Genomic DNA, 23,922 nt, shown 5'->3' with positions numbered 1-23,922 from the left:
TCCCCCCACCAGGGATTGAACCCGTGCCCCCTGCGGTGGAAGTGCAGAGTCTTAACCACTGGACCGCCAGGGAAGTCGCTTAAATGAAAATTTCTGAAGTATGACTCCAGTACTTCTTGAAAACTTACAAGCCAAAGCAGAGAAAAACATTTAATAATCCCATTTGTGTATTCTATACAAAATAATAAATAACAGGATTTAATTTGTTTGTGATAAGATACAGGAATAACTACACGCAGAGACTTCCTAAAACTTCCTGAATGGTCTTAAAATTTCTGGTAAATGCTTACCTGCCATATATAAGACTTCAATTTATGCAGAAAAGGGGTGTCACAATGAGTGAAAATATAAATTTCCCTGAACTTTCTTCAAAGAAAAACAAACTGCACACATCTGAAAACTAAAAAAAATCCAAATGCTTATAAATGCTTTTTTCCAGGTGTGAACTGAACTGTACAACCCATACACTGATAGAAAAAATATCTGATTATTTTTAATGATTTATGTATAAAAGAAAAATAAATTTTACGATACAATTTAAGAGACTACTTCATACAAAATTTTACTCACAATGTATGTAATTTTTTGCAACACAAAATCTCTAGTCTTATGTACAAATTCATTAAAGGCAGACACCTTCACTTGAAGCAAAACAGGGTCCCTTTAGGATGGTGGCTGCCATCCAAGCCAGTGGAAAAGAGACTATGAGCATGTGAGGGCTGGGGACTGACACACCTGCCCGCCGGCAGTGCTGCATTAGTGGAGCCTCGCCAAACTGAATTTTACAGTAAACTACGGAAAGGAGAAGACCAATGTTTCACAATGGCAGATCTTAATAATGTGACCTTGAACTTACTCAGCTTCGAGAGTCATAGAACTACCTTTGTAACAGATTTATTTTGGAAATTACACTAAGAAAAACTTAACCGTGCCATTTGTGCTAGTCTTTTAAAGAAACAAAACTTTCTCAGGCAAATTCTAACACTTAAAATGGCCCTCCTTGGGTTACATAATAAATACAGTATCTAGAAATAAAAGTATCAGGACCCAGACCTTAAGACCCGTAAGTATGTCTCCAAACAGTGAAATCCTTTATACACAAATTGAAGACTTTAGTAAGTATTTACAATATTATATGCAGTGAAAAACTAAATATAAACCGTGTTTAAAAAAAAAAAAAACTTTTGCTTTAAAAAAACAATTTCCAAAAAAATGCTAACACTAAAAAATTTTGCAAATCCATGTATCCTTTTAAGTCTTCCTTTTGCAGTTTTCCCTAAGCTACCTGTCTCTCAGGTGCACAGGTACTTACACCTGTGCGAAGGAAAAGGCATGATGCCGATGCTTTGGAGAGCAAGCCCCTCTTCTGGAGAGAACGAGGCAAGTGACACAAGTGTGCACGCGGCGAAAACCCAGGGGCAAAGTGTTAAAGAAAGTGAGGAAAGGGCCTGTGACAATCTCCTGTCCAGACGATGTCCATGAAGGCCATACTCAAACCTCCTTTTTAAATGTAAGAACTTTAAGGGCTGGAAACATAAGCAAAAGATAAAAGGGACCAGTAAGAAAATTACATAACGTGTATGCAATCACAAAGAGGTTAAAAATTAAAGTTCACGCGTACCTTATAAAGATATGGGCCGAAATTAACCCTTTTCAAGTGGAAATGAGCTAAAAATATAATTCATTCATTTTCAGGCTTCATTGTATTTATGAAGCTCCTATCAAAATGTACAGCCATCTCACTCAGTGCTTGACTCACGGAAGTCCTGTCACTAGACTCAGAGTCTGAAATCACGGACGCCTGCATCCCTGGCTGCGCCAGCACCACTTACCTGCTGGCGAATCTGGCACAGAACTGAACAGCCTATGGCGGAAATACGAAGAACAGGCTTGTAAAGAAACTTTTCACACAGGCATTTGCAAGAGCTATTTATAACTAGCAAGTATTCTAGCGGAGGAAGGTAGGAACACATGGTCTTTCACACACTGAATATGCCTCAAGCTTGTAAAGCTCTGAAAATTAGTTGGATAACATTGTAAACTCTTCATTGTCTTCAAACGGAAACTTAAGGAGTAACAACGTGCAAACTGAGGACGACGGACGACCTTTAGTCTCCGAAAGGTTTGAGCTTTCACCTTCTGGAACTCAAATGGATACTATGTACCATTTTCTGAATTTTCTCTTCATTCTTCAGAATACTGGCCTTCACGGCGCAGATCCTGTCCTGCTGGTCTCTGACCAGCTGCTCCAGCTCCGCCAGCTCCACCTCCAAGGGCTCCAGGGCACAGTCTGTAATGCTGACGGAAAGCAAAGCCAGAGGCTCATAAATATCTTTCACATTTTACATTTGCTTCTTAATTAAAACAGTGGAAGACAACAAAAGGGGAATTAGTCATTGCATCCAAAGAAAAAGGGTAAAAACATAAATGTACTCTTTCAGAGTGAAAAATTAAAATACTTTCAAATTACAGTCACAAAGCTTTGGGGATTTCGATAAGATACATGAAAAATATGGTATCCAAATTGCAAAGTTTGCTGTCTGTTTTAATGTCTAAATCTCGTTTTTGAACACTGACTGCAGATCTTCTCCAACTGCTACAAAGAAATACACGTTATGCTATGAACGAAAAAGAAAAAGAAACGTGTTTCCTTCGGGGGAGGAGGTAAGAAAGAGAGGGTCAAGGGGCCGTGGGCTCTCGGGAGCCCTCCCCCTGGGCTGCGGGCACACGAGGGCCCCGGGCCCCGCCCCGGCTCTCTCTGCCCCGGCTCTCCCCCCCCCACCCCCGGCCCCCACCTCTGCTCCTTCTGCAGGGCCTCAGCATGCTGCCGGTTCTCGCTGTGCCACAGCTGCAACTCGTTCTGCATGGCGTCGACATCCTCCTGGATGTAGTCCATGATCTTGCCCAGGGGAAGTGCGCTCCTGCACAGGGTCTGGATGGACACACGGAGCTTCTCTATCTCCTTGGAGACTATGTCCTTCTCTTTCTTCCACGCTGACTCAAAGACGAGCAGTTTCTCCTACAGTCAGTGGGAAGAGAATGAAGAGAGAGCAACAGCCTCACTCCTAAGGCAGGACAGGGACTGCTAAAGGCGGAAGGGGCGTGGGCGTGGGGACGGTGCCGGTTCGGGACCCACCCGGCTATGGGACACTGCTTCACGCCTGTGACCGCGAGACTAGGCCAGCAGTGGCCCGGGGTGCCTGGCCCTGTGTGAGCATGTCAGCAGCGTCCCGTAAGGCCCTGTCCCTGGAAGGCTGCCCGAGGGGCACATTTCTGTAGGGTAAGATTTTCATTTCCCAACTGGCCAGAAACTTACTGCCGCTGTTGTTACAAAAGCTCAGGCAGGGCCACCGATGATCTTCCCAAACCGTCTGGCGGGAAGGGGACCTGGCCCTGCATCTCACTCCTTGATGCACCACCCTCCCAGCTCAAACGACCCTGCAACCCGGCCTGCCAGGCCAGAGGAGGGCAGCCGCCAGCCGAGGAGAGGAGGGCTGCGAGGTGGAGAGAGGGAGATGCGGTGTGCGGACGGAGGGTGCGGCCATCGGCAGCGCGGGGGCAGCAGGTGAGGTCGAGGAGGGCTGGCCTGGGCTGGCCGGTGCGGAGGTGACGGGGCCTGGGGCCCCGGCGGGCATCGAGGGTGCAGGGTCGGCGGGGGAGGGGCTAATGCACAGCAGGTGAAGGAGGTGACCAGGGAGCTTCATGCAGTTTTGGCCAGGAGTTCTTGGGCTCTTGGACAAGAAATATTTAATTCCCTTCATATGAGGTTTTACCACAGACGTCTCTGAACTGCAAAAACTGATGTAAGAATCAACAAGCAGTTTGGGTCGGGAAACCTTTCCTGGGGAAATGAACAATGTTTAGCAAGTCCCCCCTGGGTGCCCCCACTCCACACAGGCTGACTAAAGGTCCCTGCTTTACCCACTGACACTGAGTCAGATGCATTAGGTTATAATTAATCAACGTCTTGTTTTATTTTTAAACTTCTTGTATTAAGTTAGATAACCGCTTGTGTCACTTCTAATTCCGGTTTCAGACCGCAGGCCCCAGGAGGGCAGACACCCTGCATCTGGTCCATATAAGTGCTCCTTAAATATTTGCCAAATGAATAGATGAAGTGAATAAGTAATTTATGAGTCAAGATCCTAGCCTCACTACGTCCTGGCCTTTGGCAAACACACGGAAAGCCTTAACGTAACGCCTGGTACATAGACAGTGTTAAGTACACAGGACTACAAATAAAAGGCCAAGCTCACAGAACTAATAAGTGAGCTCTGCAAGGTTGCGGGATACAAGATAAACATACGAAAATCAACTGTGTTTCTATTTACTGCCAGTGAACACACGGATACCAAAATTAAAAATACAGTGCCATTTATAATTGCTCAAAAAAAAGGAATACTAGGTGTAAATCTAACCAAATACGTACAGAACTTGTATACTGAAAACTACACAATGTGGATGAAATAAATCAAAGGAGCTCTAAAAAGAGAGAGCCATACCCTGTTCATCAATTGCAAGATTCAACATAGTAGAGATGTCAATTCTCCCCAAGTTGATATATAGGTTTAATACAATTCTTACCAAAATCCCAAATTCTCTGTAGACATGGACAGGATTATCCTAAAACTTATATAGAAAGGCAAAGGAACTAGCACAGCTAAAACATTTTGAAAAAGAAGAAATAAGAGGGAAGAATCAGGCTACCCAATTCCAGGACCTCCCAGATAGCTACAGTAATCAAGACAGGGTGGTACTGGCAGGATGGACGCACAGATCAACGGAACGGAACAGAGACTCCAGAAACAGGTCCTCACAAATACACCCAGCTGGTTTCTGACGAAGGTGCACAAGCAATCCAGTGGGGGAAACACAGCCAGTCAACATAAGGCACTGGAGCAACTGGACATCCACAGGGAAAAATGAGCCTTGATCTAAGTCTCACATCTTGTACAAAAATTAACTCCAAATGGATCACAGACTTAAATGTAAAACAGAAAACTATAAAGCTTCTAGAAAAAAAGCTAGAAGAAAATCCTTGGGATTTAGGGCCAGGCAAAGAGTTCTGACCTGACACCGAAAGCATGATCAATTAAAGGAAAAACTGATACACTGGACTTCATCAGAATTAAAAACTGTCGCTGGGCAAGAAACCCTGCTGAGAGCATGCAAGAAAGCCTAGAGAGTGAGAGGACATATGTTCAAACCACAGACCTGGTGAGGGACTAGCACCCAGAATGTAAAAACTCTCAAAAGTCAACAGCAAAAAAAGCAAACAATCAAATTAGAAAACGGACAAAAGAACAGACATTTCACCAAAGATGATATACAGAAGGCCAACGAGCACGTGAACAGATGTTCAAAATCATTACCTACGAAGGAAATGGAAATTAGAACCACCATGAGATAACACTCCACACCTATCAGAATGTTTAAAACAAAAAACAGCGACCACACCAAATGCTGGGAAGGGTGCAGAGAAACTGGATCCCTCACTCACGGCTGGTGGGAACGTAAAATGGTGCAGCTGCTCTGGAAAACCAGTTGGCAGTTTCTTTAAAAGCTAAACATGCAGCTGCCATACAACCCAGCGATTGTACTCCTGGGCACTGATCCCAGAGAAGACACGTTCACACAAAAACCTGTATAGGTATGTTTACAGGAGCTGTATTCAAGGAGCCAAAAACTGGACACAACCCAGATGCCCTTCAAGGAGTGAGTAGTTAAATAAACTATGCTACATCTGTATCATGGAATACTACTTGGCAATAAAAAAGGAATGAACTGTTGATTCACACAACAACCTGGACGGACCTCGAGAGAGTTATGCTGAGTGAAAAAAGCCAGTCTCAAAACTTACACGCCGCGGGCTTCCCTGGTGGCGCATTGGTTAAGAATCTGCCTGCCAATGCGGGGGACACGGGTTCGAGCCCTGGTCCGGGAAGATCCCACATGCCGCAGAGCAACTAAGCCCACGCGTCATAATTACTGAGCCTGCGCTCTAGAGCCTATGAGCCACAATTACCGAGCCCATGTGCCGCAACTACTGAAGCCCGCGCGCCTAGAGCCCATGCTCCGCAACAAGAGAAGCCACCGCAGTGAGAAGCCTGCGCACCGCAACGAAGAGTAGCCCCCGCTCGCCACAACTAGAGAAAGCCCATGCGCAGCAACGAACACCCAATACAGCCAAAAATAAATACAAATTTTAAAATTAAAAAAAAAACATACATGCTGCGTGATTCCATTTATATAACATTCTTAAAATGATAAAACTATAAAAACGGAAAACAGATTAGTGGTTGCCAGGGGTTCAGGACGGGCTGGGGTGGAAGGTAGAGAATGGATTGTGGTTATACAGGGGCAACAAGAGGGATCCTTGTGATGATGGAGATGTTGTATCTTGACTGTATCAAGGTCAGCATCCTGGGTGTCATACTGCACTCAGTTTTGTAAGATGTTATCAGCGGGAAAAACTGAGTAAGGCGTCCCTGGGATCTCTCTATTATTTCTTACAACTGCATTTGAATCTAGTTATCTCAAAATAAGTTTAATTAAAGAAAAAAGGTAGTAGCTATAAAAATGCTTTTAAATTAAAGTGCTAAATGACTAAAATGAATCAATACAATGGCAAACGACTTCCCAGGAAAAACTGTGTTGTCTTTATTATATTGACTACTTAGTTCAGACATTTAAAATTCTATTTAAACCGACTCAATGATTATTAAGTAATTCCTATGTATTTGGCATCATGTCGTCTCTAACACAAAACTGTTTAGGGCACAGAACTTAGGATGGAGACTAACAGGCACAACGTCTTGCCGAACTGGCAAGTCCCAACGTGGATGCAGACAATAAGGGGTCATCTGTCAAAATCCTTCATGTTTCTGTGGCACAGAACCAAGCAGGATTGGGAACAGTAATCTTGCTTTTTTTTTTTTTTTTTTTTTTGCGGTACGCGGGCCTCTCACTGTTGGGGCCTCTCCCGTTGCGGGGCACAGGCTCCGGACGCGCAGGCTCAGCGGCCATGGCTCACGGGCCCAGCCGCTCCGCGGCATGTGGGATCTTCCCGGACCGGGGCACGAACGCGCGCCCCCAGCATCGGCAGGCGGACTCTCAAGCACCGCGCCGCCGGGGAAGCCCGGGAGCACTAATCTAAGAGTTCTAATTTTAAGAGCCTAAGATTTTAAACAAGACACATTTGGGCTTGGATTATGATAGTCGGGAGAGGCTTTTATTGTTGCTGCAAAATATCAAAATTCTGGCATTTTTCAAACTTTCACTTAAAGTGGTAGGTGGGGTGGATAAGTCAAGCACTGATTATGTGCTTTAAAAGCACACTCCACTGACGACAGCCTCTGATTTACGCATAGCTTCTACTGCTATATCAGCAACTTTCCAGACAAATACAACCATTATAAACCCTTGTTTTATAGACTTTTAATATGTACGGTAGAATTGGAGAATCCACCACCATACTCACCATACAGGAATCAGTCACATGAAATATACTTAATTTTTGAAAACAGAAGAGCAAAAGGTAACAAAACTGTATCATGACCCCAAATAGCACCTAAAACCGCCTAGAACACAGGAGGGCCTGTGGGCGAGGCGCGAGCGGTCGGGAGCATGTGCTCTGCAGGGCCCCAGCCGATCCCAGCCCGCCTCACCGCCTCCCATCTTTACGGCCTTGGGAGCTTGACGTGACCTCTCTGCACCTCGGTTTCCTCACCATAAAACAGAAGTAATAATATTTACCCTGCAGGTCAGATTAAGTGGGGTAATATAAAATAAGCAGCTCAGTGCCTCGCACAGAGTAAGCCCTCAGTAAACGGTAACCATTATAAATTGATCCACCATGAAGGACGAAGCCGCAAGGCCTGCAGGGGGAGCAGGCGAGTCCCCGCTTCAGTGCGGGCGCCGCCGCTCCAGGCAAGGCGACAGGCTGACAGGTACGCTGCTGTACTGTCAACACCAACCGACAAGCTGTGTGCCCAGCTGCAGGCGGACAAGTTCTTTCACCAAAAAATCATTTGCCTTCCTTCCTGACACATCCCCTTCCCCATCGCCACTTCATAAATAACCCAAACCATGAAATTAGCCCTTAAAAATCTTTACCGAAAGACTGCAGTGCTGAGCTCGGAGATCTGCAGCTCCTGCGTGTGGCTTGCCACGGGATCAGCTGCTACAGGTGACACAGAGGGGCGGCCGCTGTGTGTCGCGGGCACACACACCCGCCCGCCCTCCCGCCTGGCCGGCCCTCCGCCTGCCGCGGGCTGCATGCAGACTGTTTGCTCAGCTGGTAGCGTCTGGCCGGCCACTTCGCACGCGCGCTCCAGAAAAAGTGACTTTCCAAGAGTTTTCAGGTGAAGAGTTACTCCTGGGACTTAATATTATTTGCATTTACCACACACACACTTGTCCCCAGAACTGTGGGCATTTGTGTTTATAGTGCTTTTTAAATTTATAACGATTTATTATTATAAGTCATACACATAAAAACTGCTGACCTCCGAGATTTGTTTCTTTAAGTTTCAATTACAACGCTTCAGGGCAAAAAAGTACTATTGTTAAAATAATGCTTGAAAGCCTGACCCTTAGATTCTGCTAGAAGTCTCTCAGAAGCCGGATCTGGGGTACGACACTGCCCTCCACTCTGCCGCTGATCTGAGGGGTCACGACACTCCCAAGCAGAGCTCTACCCTACATGAAGCCAACCCAATAAACAAAGGCCTGATTAATTGAGGGGGGGGGTAATAAATCAAAGAGTGTGAGTATTTGCTTTAAGTAACATACTCTCCCATGACTTCAGGAAGCGATTTATATACAGCCTGTCAAAAGTTCATTTTCTTCGTAAACCGAGGAATGCCTGCATCCAAGTTACATGAGAGAAGCAGAGACCCACGGAATAATGATTCCAAGCGTCCTGTTCATCCAGAAATATTCCATCACCAAACTTCTCTGTAAACCACACATTCATTTCTAGTGTGGGTCAAACTGGTATCTTGAACGCACAGTAAAACAGTCTGGAATCAAACACTTTAACCTTTACACACACACAGAAAAGCACCTAAGACAGAAATGAACGGTTTAACAAAATGATAAAGTGACACCTGCAGCCATCGTCTGGGTGAGGAAAGCAAACCCTGCCAGGGTCCCCAAAGCCCAAGGTCACTGTCAGTCTGCCGTCCCTGGTGTTCGAGTCCCAGGTCCGCATGACGGGCTCTGCTGTTCGCTGACCCGTATGCCTGTCCTATGTGCACGGGACAAACGGAATCACACATGTATCTGCACGTGCTGGACTCTGTTGCTCAATGCTGTGCTTGAGAATCAACCATGCAATTACGAGCACACGCGTTCTGTTCACCTGCATTGCTGAATGGTTATGTCATCATATGAGTACACCGTGATTTATCCAACCACCCCACTGCTGGTGGACACCTGGGTGATTCTTGGTCTGGGGCCGTGACAAACAGGGCCACTCGGAACAGCCTTATACATCTGTCCTAATACACACAGGCACAGGATTCTCCACGGCATGCAACAAGAAGGGGCACTGCTGGGTCAACGGGTACGTACGTCACACAGTTTTCCAAAGTGCTTGTACCGATTTACATCAAATATTTTTCACAAGCCAGCATTTTACTTCTGTGCATATACAAGAACATCGACTCCGATGGCATTTCCACAATCTGACAGCTGCAGGTGTCACTACTGAACACTGGCAGCAGAGAGAAAACCGCCGGTCCGAGTCAGGGACACGCTGTTAAAAAAAAACCTCCCAGCTGGTAAAATCTGCTCACTGCAGCCACTACGGATAAGAAATAAACACGAGCAGGAAGCTTTTAGAACGTATGTATGAGAAGCTATATAGTGTGAGGTTCACTGATGCCCTACCTGCGCGACTGTCCACATCATCTTGGGCAAGATAACTCTCGTGCCTCAGTTTCCTAACCTAGAAAATGGGGATGACACCTATCTCATAAATTACTGTGAGGATTAAATGAAGTGATGTATGCAACTCCTTAGGGATAGTAAGTGCTCCATCAATGTCAGCTGTTGTTATCATTATTATATTGTCCACGACTGAGACTATCCGATGGGTAAGCTTCTACGGGAGAAGAAATGCATATTAGGAACCACCTAGAACCTGGTGCAGAGAGAAATCAAAAGATCATTAAATGTTAGCTACTTCCACAAACATTAATGTCCTTGGAAAGGAACGAGGAACCCTCTCGGAAGGCCGGTGTGTAAGATAAGAGTACAGAGGCTTGGCGTGGGGTCACTGCGGCTGAAGCCAAAGGTTACTGCACGGAACAGAGAAGACGTACCTTCAGCCTGGCCTTTCAGACTGACATGAAAATGGAAAGAATTTAAAACATCATCTTGTCACATGGAGGACTGACCATAATGACACTAACAAAGCAGGCAGCAGGGAAAGTAGAACTCAGATCCCCAGCTACAGTGATCCCTTCTCCACTTAAAGTAATGAAAGTAAGTTAAGAATGTGCCATTACAGATCCCCAGCTACAGTGATCCCTTCTCCACTTAAAGTAATGAAAGTAAGTTAAGAATGTGCCATTACAGATCCCCAACTACAGTGATCCCTTCTCCACTTAAAGTAATGAAAGTAAGTTAAGAATGTGCCATTACAGATCCCCAGCTGCAGTGATCCCTTCTCCACTTAAAGTAATGAAAGTAAGTTAAGAATGTGCCATTACAGATCCCCAACTACAGTGATCCCTTCTCCACTTAAAGTAATGAAAGTAAGTTAAGAATGTGCCATTACAGATCCCCAGCTGCAGTGATCCCTTCTCCACTTAAAGTAATGAAAGTAAGTTAAGAATGTGCCATTACAGATCCCCAGCTGCAGTGATCCCTTCTCCACTTAAAGTAATGAAAGTAAGTTAAGAATGTGCCATTACAGATCCCCAGCTGCAGTGATCCCTTCTCCACTTAAAGTAATGAAAGTAAGTTAAGAATGTGCCATTACAGATCCCCAGCTACAGTGATCCCTTCTCCACTTAAAGTAATGAAAGTAAGTTAAGAATGTGCCATTACAGATCCCCAGCTGCAGTGATCCCTTCTCCACTTAAAGTAATGAAAGTAAGTTAAGAATGTGCCATTACAGATCCCCAGCTGCAGTGATCCCTTCTCCACTTAAAGTAATGAAAGTAAGTTAAGAATGTGCCATTACAGATCCGCAGCTGCAGTGATCCCTTCTCCACTTAAAGTAATGAAAGTAAGTTAAGAATGTGCCATTACAGATCCCCAGCTGCAGTGATCCCTTCTCCACTTAAAGTAATGAAAGTAAGTTAAGAATGTGCCATTACAGATCCCCAGCTGCAGTGATCCCTTCTCCACTTAAAGTAATGAAAGTAAGTTAAGAATGTGCCATTACAGATCCCCAGCTGCAGTGATCCCTTCTCCACTTAAAGTAATGAAAGTAAGTTAAGAATGTGCCATTACAGATCCCCAGCTGCAGTGATCCCTTCTCCACTTAAAGTAATGAAAGTAAGTTAAGAATGTGCCATTACAGATCCCCAGCTGCAGTGATCCCTTCTCCACTTAAAGTAATGAAAGTAAGTTAAGAATGTGCCATTACAGATCCCCAGCTGCAGTGATCCCTTCTCCACTTAAAGTAATGAAAGTAAGTTAAGAATGTGCCATTACAGATCCCCAGCTGCAGTGATCCCTTCTCCACTTAAAGTAATGAAAGTAAGTTAAGAATGTGCCATTACAGATCCGCAGCTGCAGTGATCCCTTCTCCACTTAAAGTAATGAAAGTAAGTTAAGAATGTGCCATTACAGATCCGCAGCTGCAGTGATCCCTTCTCCACTTAAAGTAATGAAAGTAAGTTAAGAATGTGCCATTACAGATCCCCAGCTGCAGTGATCCCTTCTCCACTTAAAGTAATGAAAGTAAGTTAAGAATGTGCCATTACAGATCCCCAGCTGCAGTGATCCCTTCTCCACTTAAAGTAATGAAAGTAAGTTAAGAATGTGCCATTACAGATCCCCAGCTGCAGTGATCCCTTCTCCACTTAAAGTAATGAAAGTAAGTTAAGAATGTGCCATTACAGATCCGCAGCTGCAGTGATCCCTTCTCCACTTAAAGTAATGAAAGTAAGTTAAGAATGTGCCATTACAGATCCGCAGCTGCAGTGATCCCTTCTCCACTTAAAGTAATGAAAGTAAGTTAAGAATGTGCCATTACAGATCCCCAGCTGCAGTGATCCCTTCTCCACTTAAAGTAATGAAAGTAAGTTAAGAATGTGCCATTACAGATCCCCAGCTGCAGTGATCCCTTCTCCACTTAAAGTAATGAAAGTAAGTTAAGAATGTGCCATTACAGATCCCCAGCTGCAGTGATCCCTTCTCCACTTAAAGTAATGAAAGTAAGTTAAGAATGTGCCATTACAGATCCCCAGCTGCAGTGATCCCTTCTCCACTTAAAGTAATGAAAGTAAGTTAAGAATGTGCCATTACAGATCCCCAGCTACAGTGATCCCTTCTCCACTTAAAGTAATGAAAGTAAGTTAAGAATGTGCCATTACAGATCCGCAGCTGCAGTGATCCCTTCTCCACTTAAAGTAATGAAAGTAAGTTAAGAATGTGCCATTACAGATCCCCAGCTGCAGTGATCCCTTCTCCACTTAAAGTAATGAAAGTAAGTTAAGAATGTGCCATTACAGATCCGCAGCTGCAGTGATCCCTTCTCCACTTAAAGTAATGAAAGTAAGTTAAGAATGTGCCATTACAGATCCCCAGCTGCAGTGATCCCTTCTCCACTTAAAGTAATGAAAGTAAGTTAAGAATGTGCCATTACAGATCCCCAGCTGCAGTGATCCCTTCTCCACTTAAAGTAATGAAAGTAAGTTAAGAATGTGCCATTACAGATCCCCAGCTACAGTGATCCCTTCTCCACTTAAAGTAATGAAAGTAAGTTAAGAATGTGCCATTACAGATCCCCAGCTACAGTGATCCCTTCTCCACTTAAAGTAATGAAAGTAAGTTAAGAATGTGCCATTACTGGCCTAAACCTGGCCCTTTCAAACATTTTTATGGAAGGCTATTCTCATATATTTATGCTTTCAGAAAAACTTCAGAATATTCCCTGCCAAATTCCCAAACATCCACTGAATATTTACTGGAATTGCATTAAACTTACAAGTTAACTTGAGAGAAGTGACATCTCTATGATATTGAGTTTCCACCCAGAAACACAATGTCTCTCTCTCGACTTTTTCCAGACCTTTTGTATTTCTTGGTAAAATTCTGTGGCTTCTCAATACAGTTACTATAAATTCTTATTAAATGCACACATGCCTTGGAAACTTACATTTTTGTTTCCAGTTCTGGATGGGGGACTTGACATACGTTGTTTCCAACTGGTTATTGCTGACATATAGGAAAAGTACTGACTTCTGTGTATTTATTTTGTCACTGGCCACCTTATAAAATTTTTAAATAGTTTTAACTTTTAGGGGGTTGATTGACTCGGTAGACTGCCGTCATCTTCAAATGATGGTGACCCTGTCTCCTTTCCAGAATTCAACCTCATTTCTTTTTGTACCAGTTAGACCCTCCAGAATATCTCAGCCAGGTTTCACTTCACATCCTTGTTCCTGAATTCCACGGAAACACCTGCAGCCCCTCCCTGCTGTGTAGGTTGCTGGCTGCTCGTTGCAGGTACTCTCCCTCCTGTGGCCAGAGGAACCTTCCTACCCCTCGTTCACTGCAAGCTTGTAGCAATAATGGATGTTGAATTTTATATGTGCCATTTATTCTTGAGAGACAACCCACTCACTAGTGATTTTACCTGAGACACAACACACTCACTAGTGATTTTATTTGGTTCAAGAATAATTTCTTGGTTAAATGTACCGTAAGTAAGCTAAGTTCAAAGGATGCTACAACGGCTGACTTGAATTTTTTTTAACTGAAACAACTGGCTCTTTCCTGGATGTGGCAGCCCCAAAGAAACACTGACTATTAAAGAAAATGGACAAAAATACATTTATCCACTAGGGAATAGGGTTTCCACTCCTAGAGTGTATTCCATTTCACTATTAATCATATAATAAAATATATGCTTTAGAAAAAAATAAGATTAGGAATTCGTAACCATGAACCTTTATTTTTGTATTCCTTTATCTTTGTTTAAATCTCTAAAATTCATTCTAGCTAGAGATTTTTAGGATTCTGCAATTCTTTTAAGCTACAGCAAGTAGATTCTGCCCAAATAACAGAACTGAAACCGAACTAGGGAACAACCATAAAACAGAACAAAATGTCAGAGGCAACCATGCTCAGGAGATGAAGAAAGGCAGTGGACGGCTCACAGCTGGACAGGAGGACACTCGGGCAGCCAGCCCACTCTCGCTCCGCTCTCCACGTGGGGACAATCTCCCAACCGCGGCACAGAGTAGGGGGCCACCAAGCTTTGGAGACTCCACCACAAGGCAACGGATGTGCTGACTCTGCAGGCAGGGAGCCCTTGGAGAGGTCCAGCACACCACCAGAGCAAAACAATCCAGTGTGGATGCACTGGAGAGGGAAAGAGAAACAGCCTGACTTCACCCATGGTGTCACTCCTCCCCAAGGTGGAACAGCTTAGGGCCAAGAGAGACCACCATGGCCTGTGATTTCCCCCGAGGGGGACAGCGAGAGCGCCAGAGTGGGCACTCCGCTTCCCCAGCTGTGCGGGAAGCTGCCAAGGAGGCTCCTTTCTCTCTCGCCCCATCCAGAGCCGTGGGCTGCGTGCCTGGGGGCTCGGAGTGGCTGGGAGAGTGGCAGGTAGCTAAACTGATGCAGATCCTACTGCCCCCACTGCAGACTCCACCAACAAGTCCGCCTATACGAGCCGCTGGGGACGCCTCACCTACGGAGCCCCAGCTGACCCATGGGTGCCCCCCAGCGCTCAGTGTGCCTCACCCACACGTACTCCCACCCTGCAGCCACTCCTGTGTGTGATCCCCACATGGTGAGAGCAAGCTCTGACGGACGGCTACTGAGCATGTGCAGAGAGCCAGCCTGAGTCTGTGGAGGGAGAGACCTCAACCTTCAGCTTCAGCTCCACTCCTGGGAAAAGAAACAGAGGCTGTCATCACCCAGCCGGGAGCTACGGGGCAGAGAGACGGCACAGAAGCTGAGGAATTCTGCTGGAGGAGGGAGCAAGAAACGGCAAGAAACATGGAGCGAGCGTACGCATAGGAGATGAGAAAGCCTCCGAATCCCTAGCAGGGCTGGTGGAAATATTTATCACCCAAAGTCAGTTAGTAAAGATTGGAGGAGATGGCTGCTACTTCAAACGTGAAGACAGCAACATAAGACTCAAGCAACAAGGGGCTTCCTGGTGGCGCAGTGGTTGAGAATCCACCTGCCAATGCAGGGGACGTGGGTTCGAGCTCTGGTCTGGAAAGATCCCACATGCTGCAGAGCAGCTAAGCCCATGCGCCACAACTACTGAGCCTGCGATCTAGAGCCCGCAAGCCACAACTACTGAGCCCACATGCCACAACTACTGAAGCCCACACGCCTAGAGCCCGTGCTCCACAACAAGAGAAGCCACCGCAATGAGAAGCCAGCACACCACAACAAAGAGTAGCCCCTGCTCGCTGCAACTAGAGAAAGCCTGCGTGCAGCAACAAAGACCCAACACAGCCAAAAATAAGTAAATAAGATAAATAAATTAAAAAAAAAAGACTCAAGGAACATGAAAAATCAAGAAAACATGACACCACCAATACTCTTCCAGTAACCAATACCAAAGACATGGAGAGCTCCAATTTACCTGATAAAGAACCCAAAATAGCTATTTTAAGGAAGTTCGATGAGCTGCAAGGAAACACAGACAGTTCAACAAATCAGGAAAATAACGTAGGAAAAAAATGATAAGTTTAACAAAGAGATAGAAACAGAAGTTCGGGAGCTGAATAACACAACCAATGAAATGAAAAATGTGACGAGAGCATCAACAACAGAACGGTTCAAGCGGAAGAAGAATCTGTGACGTAGAAGACAAGACCTTCAAAATTACCCTGTCTGGGGGGAAAAGCATGAATGAAAAAGAGTGAAGAAAGCCTACGTGATCAATGGGCACCATCAAGAGAAGCAATCTACAAACTACTGGAGTCCCAGAAGAAAAGAGGGAGAAAGGGGCAGAAAGCTTATTTAAAGAAATAATGGCTGAGAACTTCCCAAATCTGGAAGAAGATTTGGACATCCAAGTTCACTAAGCTCTCAGTTCATCAAACAAACTTCACCTAAGGAGATCCTCTCCAAGACACACAATAATGAAACTGCCAAAAATCAAACAAAAGAAGAGACTCTTAAAGCAGCAAGAGAAAAGCAGCTTGCAACTTCCAGCTATCCCCATAAAGCAATCTGCAGATCTGTCAGCAGAAACCTTACAGGCCAGGAAAGAGGGGGACAAAATATTCAAAGAGATGAAGGAAAAAATTGCCAACCAAGAATACTCTATCCAGCAAAGCTGTCCTTCAGAAATGAAGGAGAGATAAGACTTTCTCAGATAAACAAAAGCTGAGGGAGTTCATCACCACTAGATCTGCCTTATAAGAAATGCTGAAAGGAGTTCTTCGGGCTGAAACTAAAGGACACTAATTAGTAACATGAAAACATGAAAATATACAACACACTGGTGAAGATAAGTATACTGTCAAATTCAAAATACTCTAATACTGGCCTCTTGCCTTCGAAGATGGCCCACACTCTGCCTACGGAGTGTATACCTCCCTGAATAAACCTGCTTTCGCTTTAAAAATAAACAGATAAATAGGTGCATGTATAAATGCAATTATTTTTCTTGAAGTGTAGTATTAACCAAATTTAAAACATTTCATCTGCAACAAAATGCTGATCTTGAAGGAAGCAAGCTCAAGATGGGACCTCATAGTTCTTATGTCATGACATACAGTTACTCTTAGATTTATGGCTGTTAAATAAGAAGCCATAAAGTCTCAAAAATAGCATATTTGTTAACTGTAGACAATCCCGTGTAAATAGTGCCTTCTAAAGTGTCACAGACGGAGAAGAAATGTCACAAAGCCTTATCCATGTCTAGCGTTTCTGCTGAAGCCAAACGAAACAACAACAACAACACTCTAGTACTGTAATGTGATGGAGGTATTAACCACTTAACTCTAGTATAAAGGTTTGAGGACAAAAGTGTTAAAAATAACTAAAGCTACAATAATTTGTTAATAAATACACAATATAAAAAGAGGTAGATCACAATATCAAAAACATAAGGGGGAGTAAAAGGGTAGAGTTTTTGTATGCAATTGAAGTTAAGCTGTTATCAGTGTAAAATAGACTGTTATATCTGTAAGATGTTTTATGTAAGCCTCAGAAAAAAACAAAGCAAAAAAAAAAAAAATGAAATAAAAGCAGAGCAAAAACCTACAGTAGATACACAAGAGATAAAGAGAAGAGAATCAAGGCACACCACTATGGAAAATCATGAATTCACAAAGGCAGGCAGAAAGAGAAGAAGAAAGGAACGTGGGAATCAGAAAACAACAGGATGGCATTAGTAAGTCCTTACTTATGGTAATTACTCTACATGTAAATGGATTAAATTCTCCAAGCAAAAAGCACAGAGCGGACCCAGCAATTCCACTTCTGGGAACATATCTGAAGAAAATGAAAGCACCATGTCAAAGAGCCATCTGCAGCCCCACGTTTATTGTAGCTCTATTCACAATAGCAAAGACGTGGAAACAACCTAAGTGTCCATCAACAGATGAATGGATAAAGAAGTTGTGGGATGGATGGATAGATAGTTATACACAGTGGAATATTATTCACCCACACAAAGGGAAGAAATCCTACCATTTGCAACAACACAGGTAGACCCTGGGGCATTATGCTAACGGAAATACATCAGGCGGAGAAAGACAAATACAGTATGATGGGGGTAAGGGGAGAAGGAACTGGAGGAAGGTGGTCAAAAGGTATGAACTTCCAGTTATAAGACAAATAAGTACTGGGAATGTGATGTACAACACGATGGTTATAGCTAACACTGCTGTACAGTATATATGAAAGTTGTTAGGAGACTAGATCCTAAGAGTTCTCATCACAATGAAAAAATTTCTTTTTTTTTTTAATCCATAAGAGATGATGGATGTTAGCTAACTTGTTATGGCAATCATTTCACGATATATTTAAGTCAAATCATTACGCTGTACACCTTAAAAGTACACAGTGCTATATGTCGATTATATTTCAATAAAACTGGGAGAAAGAAGGCATAGAGTGGCTGGAAGGATTAAAAAAAAAACAAGACTCAAGTACCTGTTGCCTGCAAGAGACTCACTTCATCTTTAAAGATACACATAGGCTAAAAGTGAAGGGATAGAAAAAGATATTTCACAAAATTAGAAACCAAAAGAGAGCAGGAGTATCTACACTTGTATCAGACAAAATAGAGTTCAAGCCAAAAACTCTGAGACAAAAAAGGTCATTATATATACTGATAAAGGGGTCAATTCATCAAGAGTTTAAAACAACCATAAACATATATGCATTATAAATATATATGCACCCAACATCAGCATACCTAGGTATACTAAGCAAATACTAATAGGAGAGAGGAAGATAAACTCTTGGGCTCAAGCTGCCCCATCTGACCTAGAAGTTCCATGGAAACAGAATTCTGAAAAAGTATCAAGCCTCCTACTGAGTCCCGTCATCAAGGCAAGAAAACCAGTGGCCATTCTGTAAAGAGGGCGGATGGCTCTGGGAGTACCCTCAGACGACCAGACCGGAGGCGCCAGGCTCAAGAGATGGAGAAAACTGGTATCAAGCACTCAGAGGAACTTAAATCTAAGAAGACATTCCCAGGAAGGACCCTTGCTTTCCATCCAAGGCATCTCCATGGCATCTCCATGGCTATAGTATTCACGTTTAAGCATCAACTGATACATCTTCAGGGACATCAAAGTTATTAATATCCTTTTATGTCATTTTTATTACATCTCACATTCCTCTCATCTTTTTACAAGTCTATATTTGTTATTTAGATTTCTCAGGAGCTCAAGATTAAAAAGGTGTGTGCAGGCATTTCTTGTAAAATACTGTTAGGATGATCTCACCTTGGGGAAGCGGGGAGAGCCATGGGGTAAGTGAGTAAGCTTGGAGTGGCTAGGCTCATGCAAGCCAGGGCCAACAAGAAACAGTCCCTGCTCCTGACACAGCAACCTGGGCAGACGCACCGGCGAGGAACAGGCCCCACTCCCTGCATGTCAGCAAGAGGAAGAAGCTATAACTGGAGCACACAGGCCACCAGGCAGGAGGTAGTGCATGTTCCCTATTGGTTAGGACGATGCTTTTAGATCTGCCTCAAGTCCATAGCTCCGTGGCCCCCCCCACCCAAATGAGCCAGGTCCAAGAAGGCCACTGCTACCACCCAGGGATGGAGGGAGTGGACAGGCTCTTTCCTCCCCGAGCACTGACCCCAGGTCTTCTAAGGGCTTAATGGGATCAGCCCTTGTGCACAGGAGCCAGAAGTGGAGGCTAAGCAACTCCTACCTCCTCCCTCCAGGGGTCAGCGACCACCTGGCGCAGGAGCTTGAAGGCACCGTCTCACTCCTGGCTGTGCAGGAGAATCACCTGGGGAAGCTTTTAAACACACGCACACCAGGACCCTGCCCGAAGACCGGCCTACGGGTGTGGGGCAGACCCGGCACCGACATTTAACAAGACCCTTTGGACAGGGCTAATGCAGACTGTTTGAGCAGATGTGCCTTAAGGAAATTTCAAAGGATACAGGGTTCTGAAGTTCACTTGCTTTATACTGTATAACCACCTCCCATGATGTAGGCCGTGGCAGCAAATGAATCTAGGTCTAAAAATACACTTTAGAAGTGCTTTTCTCTCTTCACGATCATCTCTGGAAATGCCCATTAGGATACTTAAATTATTTTGCTTTTCCTTTCCATCCCTTTACTAACTAACTGAATTTGCTACTTTAAATGTCTTGCTACAATATTTATCATTTTCTATTGAGCCTACTGCTCCAATCTGTGCTTGTAATTCTGGCTCCAGTTTTATTTTTTCATATTTAGACTTCTAAATTCTTACCATATTTAATGGCTCTAAAAATACCAGATAAAATAATCACACCCAAATTAAGCATTAACCCCCAAAGGCAGTTACTGGGCTATGACCCCAGTGAATTTCACGGTTGGCATGTGAAATGGAGAAGAAATCAACACTCAAACCTGTAACTGGAAGTACCCGGATATCAGAGGTCTTCAGCAGAAAATACATTCGGCAGAATTCGTGATCAGCATAAGCAGTGTGCCCAAGGCTAGGAGGAGCAAAGGAAATGCAAATAAAGGACGCTGGGTCCCAGACACCCTGCGGGCGCTGAGGACAGTGGCAAGAGTGCTGCAGGTGCCCTGCAGACACAGACGGCACAATTAGGTCTTCTTAAGCCGGGACTCATTATTCTTCGCTCCTCCAGCACTCAAGTCAGTCCAAAAACACATCCTACAATTCCAGGTGGCCACCGATGCCATGAAGAAAATAGTCGGGTCGGACATTCGTGGGTGAGGGGCTGGAGGGAGGACTGGTGTAGCCGGCAGGCAGGGAAGGCCTCTGAAGAGGCGACATGTGAGCGGGGACTTGAGCGGGGGGTTTCTGTGACAGGTCCTGATACTGGCGGCCGAGAGGCCGGAAGCCGCCGGTCCACAGCACAACCCAAGGGAGGAGGCGGCTTGCCCCGCAGGAGAGCAATCAGGAAAGCAAGCCGCTAATTACACCCTGACAACAGCCCCGCCCCACCTCCTACGGACAGACAGAGGGAGCGCAGAGGGGACAAACCTCAGCTCTGGGATCCCGCCGAGCTCCCGCAGGGCAGCTGCACCCAGTGTCCCTCCCAGGGCTTCCCGGTGCGGGGGGGGGGGGGGGGGCAAGCTGACCCACGTGTGTAGGAGAAGGACCCCTACCCAGGCCTCGCTACCTGTGACCTATGTGCCCTGCAGGCAAGAGCATGGGAACCTGTGACTGTCAGCAGCTGGGGACCAGGAAACCCTGGGAGCTCCGAGCTACTGGTTCTCAAGCTGTCCTCAGATAAGAAGTGAGCTCCTGCTTCTGATAGCAGCCCTGGGGAGAGGAGTCCCCGACCAACCTCTGTCTGAGAGGAAGGAAGGGCACCCAGCCTCAAGGCTCCATGAAACCTCTGTGAACCAAATCACTCCTCTGACTTAAACTGTCTAGGGCACAGGAAAAAAACGAATTTTATAAAACCAACATAATCTTGATCGTAACACCTAATGACAATACACAGACACATTCGAACAAATACCCCAGGTTAATTTCACTTGAATAAAGATACAAACTTCTGTTTTAAAATAGTAACTTGAATATGGTGCTGCAGTGGACAAATAATAGTCTATGACCAAGCAAAGGTTATTTTAGGAATGTAAGAATTGCTCAACATTAGGAATTCTATTAATATATGATAATCTCAACAGTTGCCAAAAAGATATTTGATAGCATTGAACATCCATTTCTGATTCGATGCCTAGAACAGTGCCCAGGATATCGCAGGTGATCAATAAATGGCTGGCGAGTGAATGAACACTGACTTGTTTTTCTTTGGCTGCGCTATGCGCTGTGCGGGATCTTAGTTCCCTGAGCAGGGATGAGCCCGTGCCCCTTGCAGTGGAATCGCAAAGTCTTAACCACGGGACCACCAGGGAAGTCCCGAATACTGACTTCTAAAACAAAATAACTTATAATCATAAAACAAGTTTATATTAAGGTTTTTTTTAAAGGGTAAATAAAAACTAGTAACAAGTGTCCAAGTTAAGAAATTAAAAAACGAAACAAAACAGAATAAACTCAAAGAGTAGAAGGAAGGAGATAAAGAAAACTTGAAATATCAGCAAAAAGTAAAATCAAAGATACAAAGTGAAGATCAGCAAAGCCACAATTCGGTGGTTTTAAGAGAGTGACAGACAAATTTCTGTAAAAAGTGATTAAAAAAAGGAAAAAGCACAAATAAGTAATATTATTAATTAAAAAAAAAAACCTAAATTACAAATAGAGCAGATGTTTAAGAGTTCTATCAAAAGCTTTTTTGCGGGCTTCCCTGGTGTCGCAGTGGTGGGAGTCTGCCTGCCAATGCCGGGGGCATAGGTTTGAGCCCTGGTCCGGGAAGATCCCACATGCCGCAGAGCAGCTGGGACCATGCGCCACAACTACTGAGCCTGCACTCTAGAGCCTGCGAGCCACAGCTACTGAGCCCGTGCGCCACAACTACCGAAGCCTGTGTGCCTAGAGCCCGTGCTCCGCAACAAGAGAAGCCACCGCAATGAGAAGCCCGCGCACCACAACAAAGAGTAGCCCCTGCTCGCCACAACCAGAGAAAAGCCCACGTGCAGCAACGAAGACCCAATGCAGCTGAAAAATAAATTAATAAAATAAATTTTTAAAAAAACGTTTTGCGATAAGCTTGATAGTTTAAAAGAAATTAATAACCAGAACTGCCTCAGGAAGAAATAGAAGCCTGAATACGCCCATAATTAATACAAAAATAAAAAAGTAGTTTAAATTTTTCCCACAAAAGAAACACCACACTCGGATGGTTTCACAGGTGAGTCCCACCACATTGTCAAGAAATATATCATTCCATCATCTACCATCTCTTCCAGAGAGAAGAAAAGGACGCTCCCCAATTCATTCTTAACCTGGGGACGAAAACAAGATGAAGACCACATGAGGAAGAAAACCAGGGGCCCATTTCACCCACGAATATAAGTGGAAAAATACTAACCAGCACCTAGAACCTAGCAGCGGATAAAAAAGACGGCACATCACAGCAATGCTGGGTTATACCAGGAATGTGAGAGTAGTTTAATGTGAGAAAAGCTATAAACGGCATTTATCAAATTAAAAGAAGACAACAGAATCATCTCAATCAATGCGGAAAGAACATTTAATAAAATCAACACCCACTCAAGATCAAAGCCCCACACTGGGAAAAATCGTTACTTTCTCCACTTGTTTTTGCTACAACAATATCAGGAAGGGGTAGCTTCTAGAAGCATGTCCATTAAAAATCAGGAAGGAAACAAGACTGCTCACACTCACAACTACTATTTCATTACTACCCCAGCCAGAGCAATTAGACCCTAAAAAGAAAACCGTGAGGACAGGAAAGGAGGAGGTGAAGCCGCCTCGACTCGAGGTGGCACACGGGCTGGGGTCAGAAGGCCTGGGTGGGAGTCCCCGCTGCGCACTGACCAGTCCCTTGGCCTCCTGGAGCACCCCCCCACCACCGTCTGCATCTCAATATCATCTACCTTAGTATCCAGTGGCTATTACAGCATAGACCACAAAAGCATCAACAGACGCATTTTGAACGTAACCAGTTTATCGAGGAAGCTGGTTATGAGTCAACAGCACTCCTACCTCCAGCAACAAACAGAAAACAGTCTTCACACATGCAGCACTTACAATAACTGAACGAACTCTGGAGTCCCCAGACAGAATCTAACAAGAGATGTGCACAATCTCTACAGAGAAGGTCCTCGACATTTACGGAAAGACCCGAAAGAAGGCTAAGTAAATGCAGAACACGCCCACTGAACTCAAGAAGCTGGTTATAACGTTTACATGGCAGTGGAAAGGGCCAGCAATAGCCAAACTCCCAGACATGGGGCCTTATTATAAAGCTACAGGGACTGAGGCAGGGTGGACAGGGCAGGGCCAGCAGCCTGGCCCACCGCCGGCTTTTCATACAGCCCATGAGCTGAGAATGGTAACCTTTCACTTTCTTAAACACTTGAAAAAATATTTAAAGAATAATACTCTGTGACACACACTTAAGTCCTATAAAATTCACATTTCAGTGTCCATAAATAAAAGTTGATTTATGGATACGTTCAT

The 23,922-nt window shown here is 44.5% G+C and overlaps 1 protein-coding gene across 2 annotated transcripts in view; it reads right to left on the bottom strand.

Moving 5' to 3' along the window:
- Positions 1–2,132: 2,132 nt before the first annotated feature.
- TRAF3IP1 (TRAF3 interacting protein 1) overlaps positions 2,133–23,922 on the bottom strand; it is a 66,529-nt gene continuing 44,739 nt past the window's right edge. For both annotated transcript variants that reach the window (XM_065880742.1, XM_065880743.1), the window contains 2 exons: positions 2,796–3,019; positions 2,133–2,298 (listed from right to left, as the gene is read on the bottom strand). In XM_065880742.1, the coding sequence (XP_065736814.1) occupies positions 2,133–2,298; positions 2,796–3,019 (390 nt within the window). The remainder of the gene's footprint in view (positions 2,299–2,795; positions 3,020–23,922) is intronic.

The sequence above is a fragment of the Phocoena phocoena genome, chromosome 7 (genome assembly GCF_963924675.1).
Source record: "Phocoena phocoena chromosome 7, mPhoPho1.1, whole genome shotgun sequence".
Classification (NCBI taxonomy): Eukaryota; Metazoa; Chordata; class Mammalia; order Artiodactyla; family Phocoenidae; genus Phocoena; species Phocoena phocoena.
Note: the sequence above shows the minus strand (reverse complement) of the source record. Positions and strands in the feature narration are given on the sequence as shown.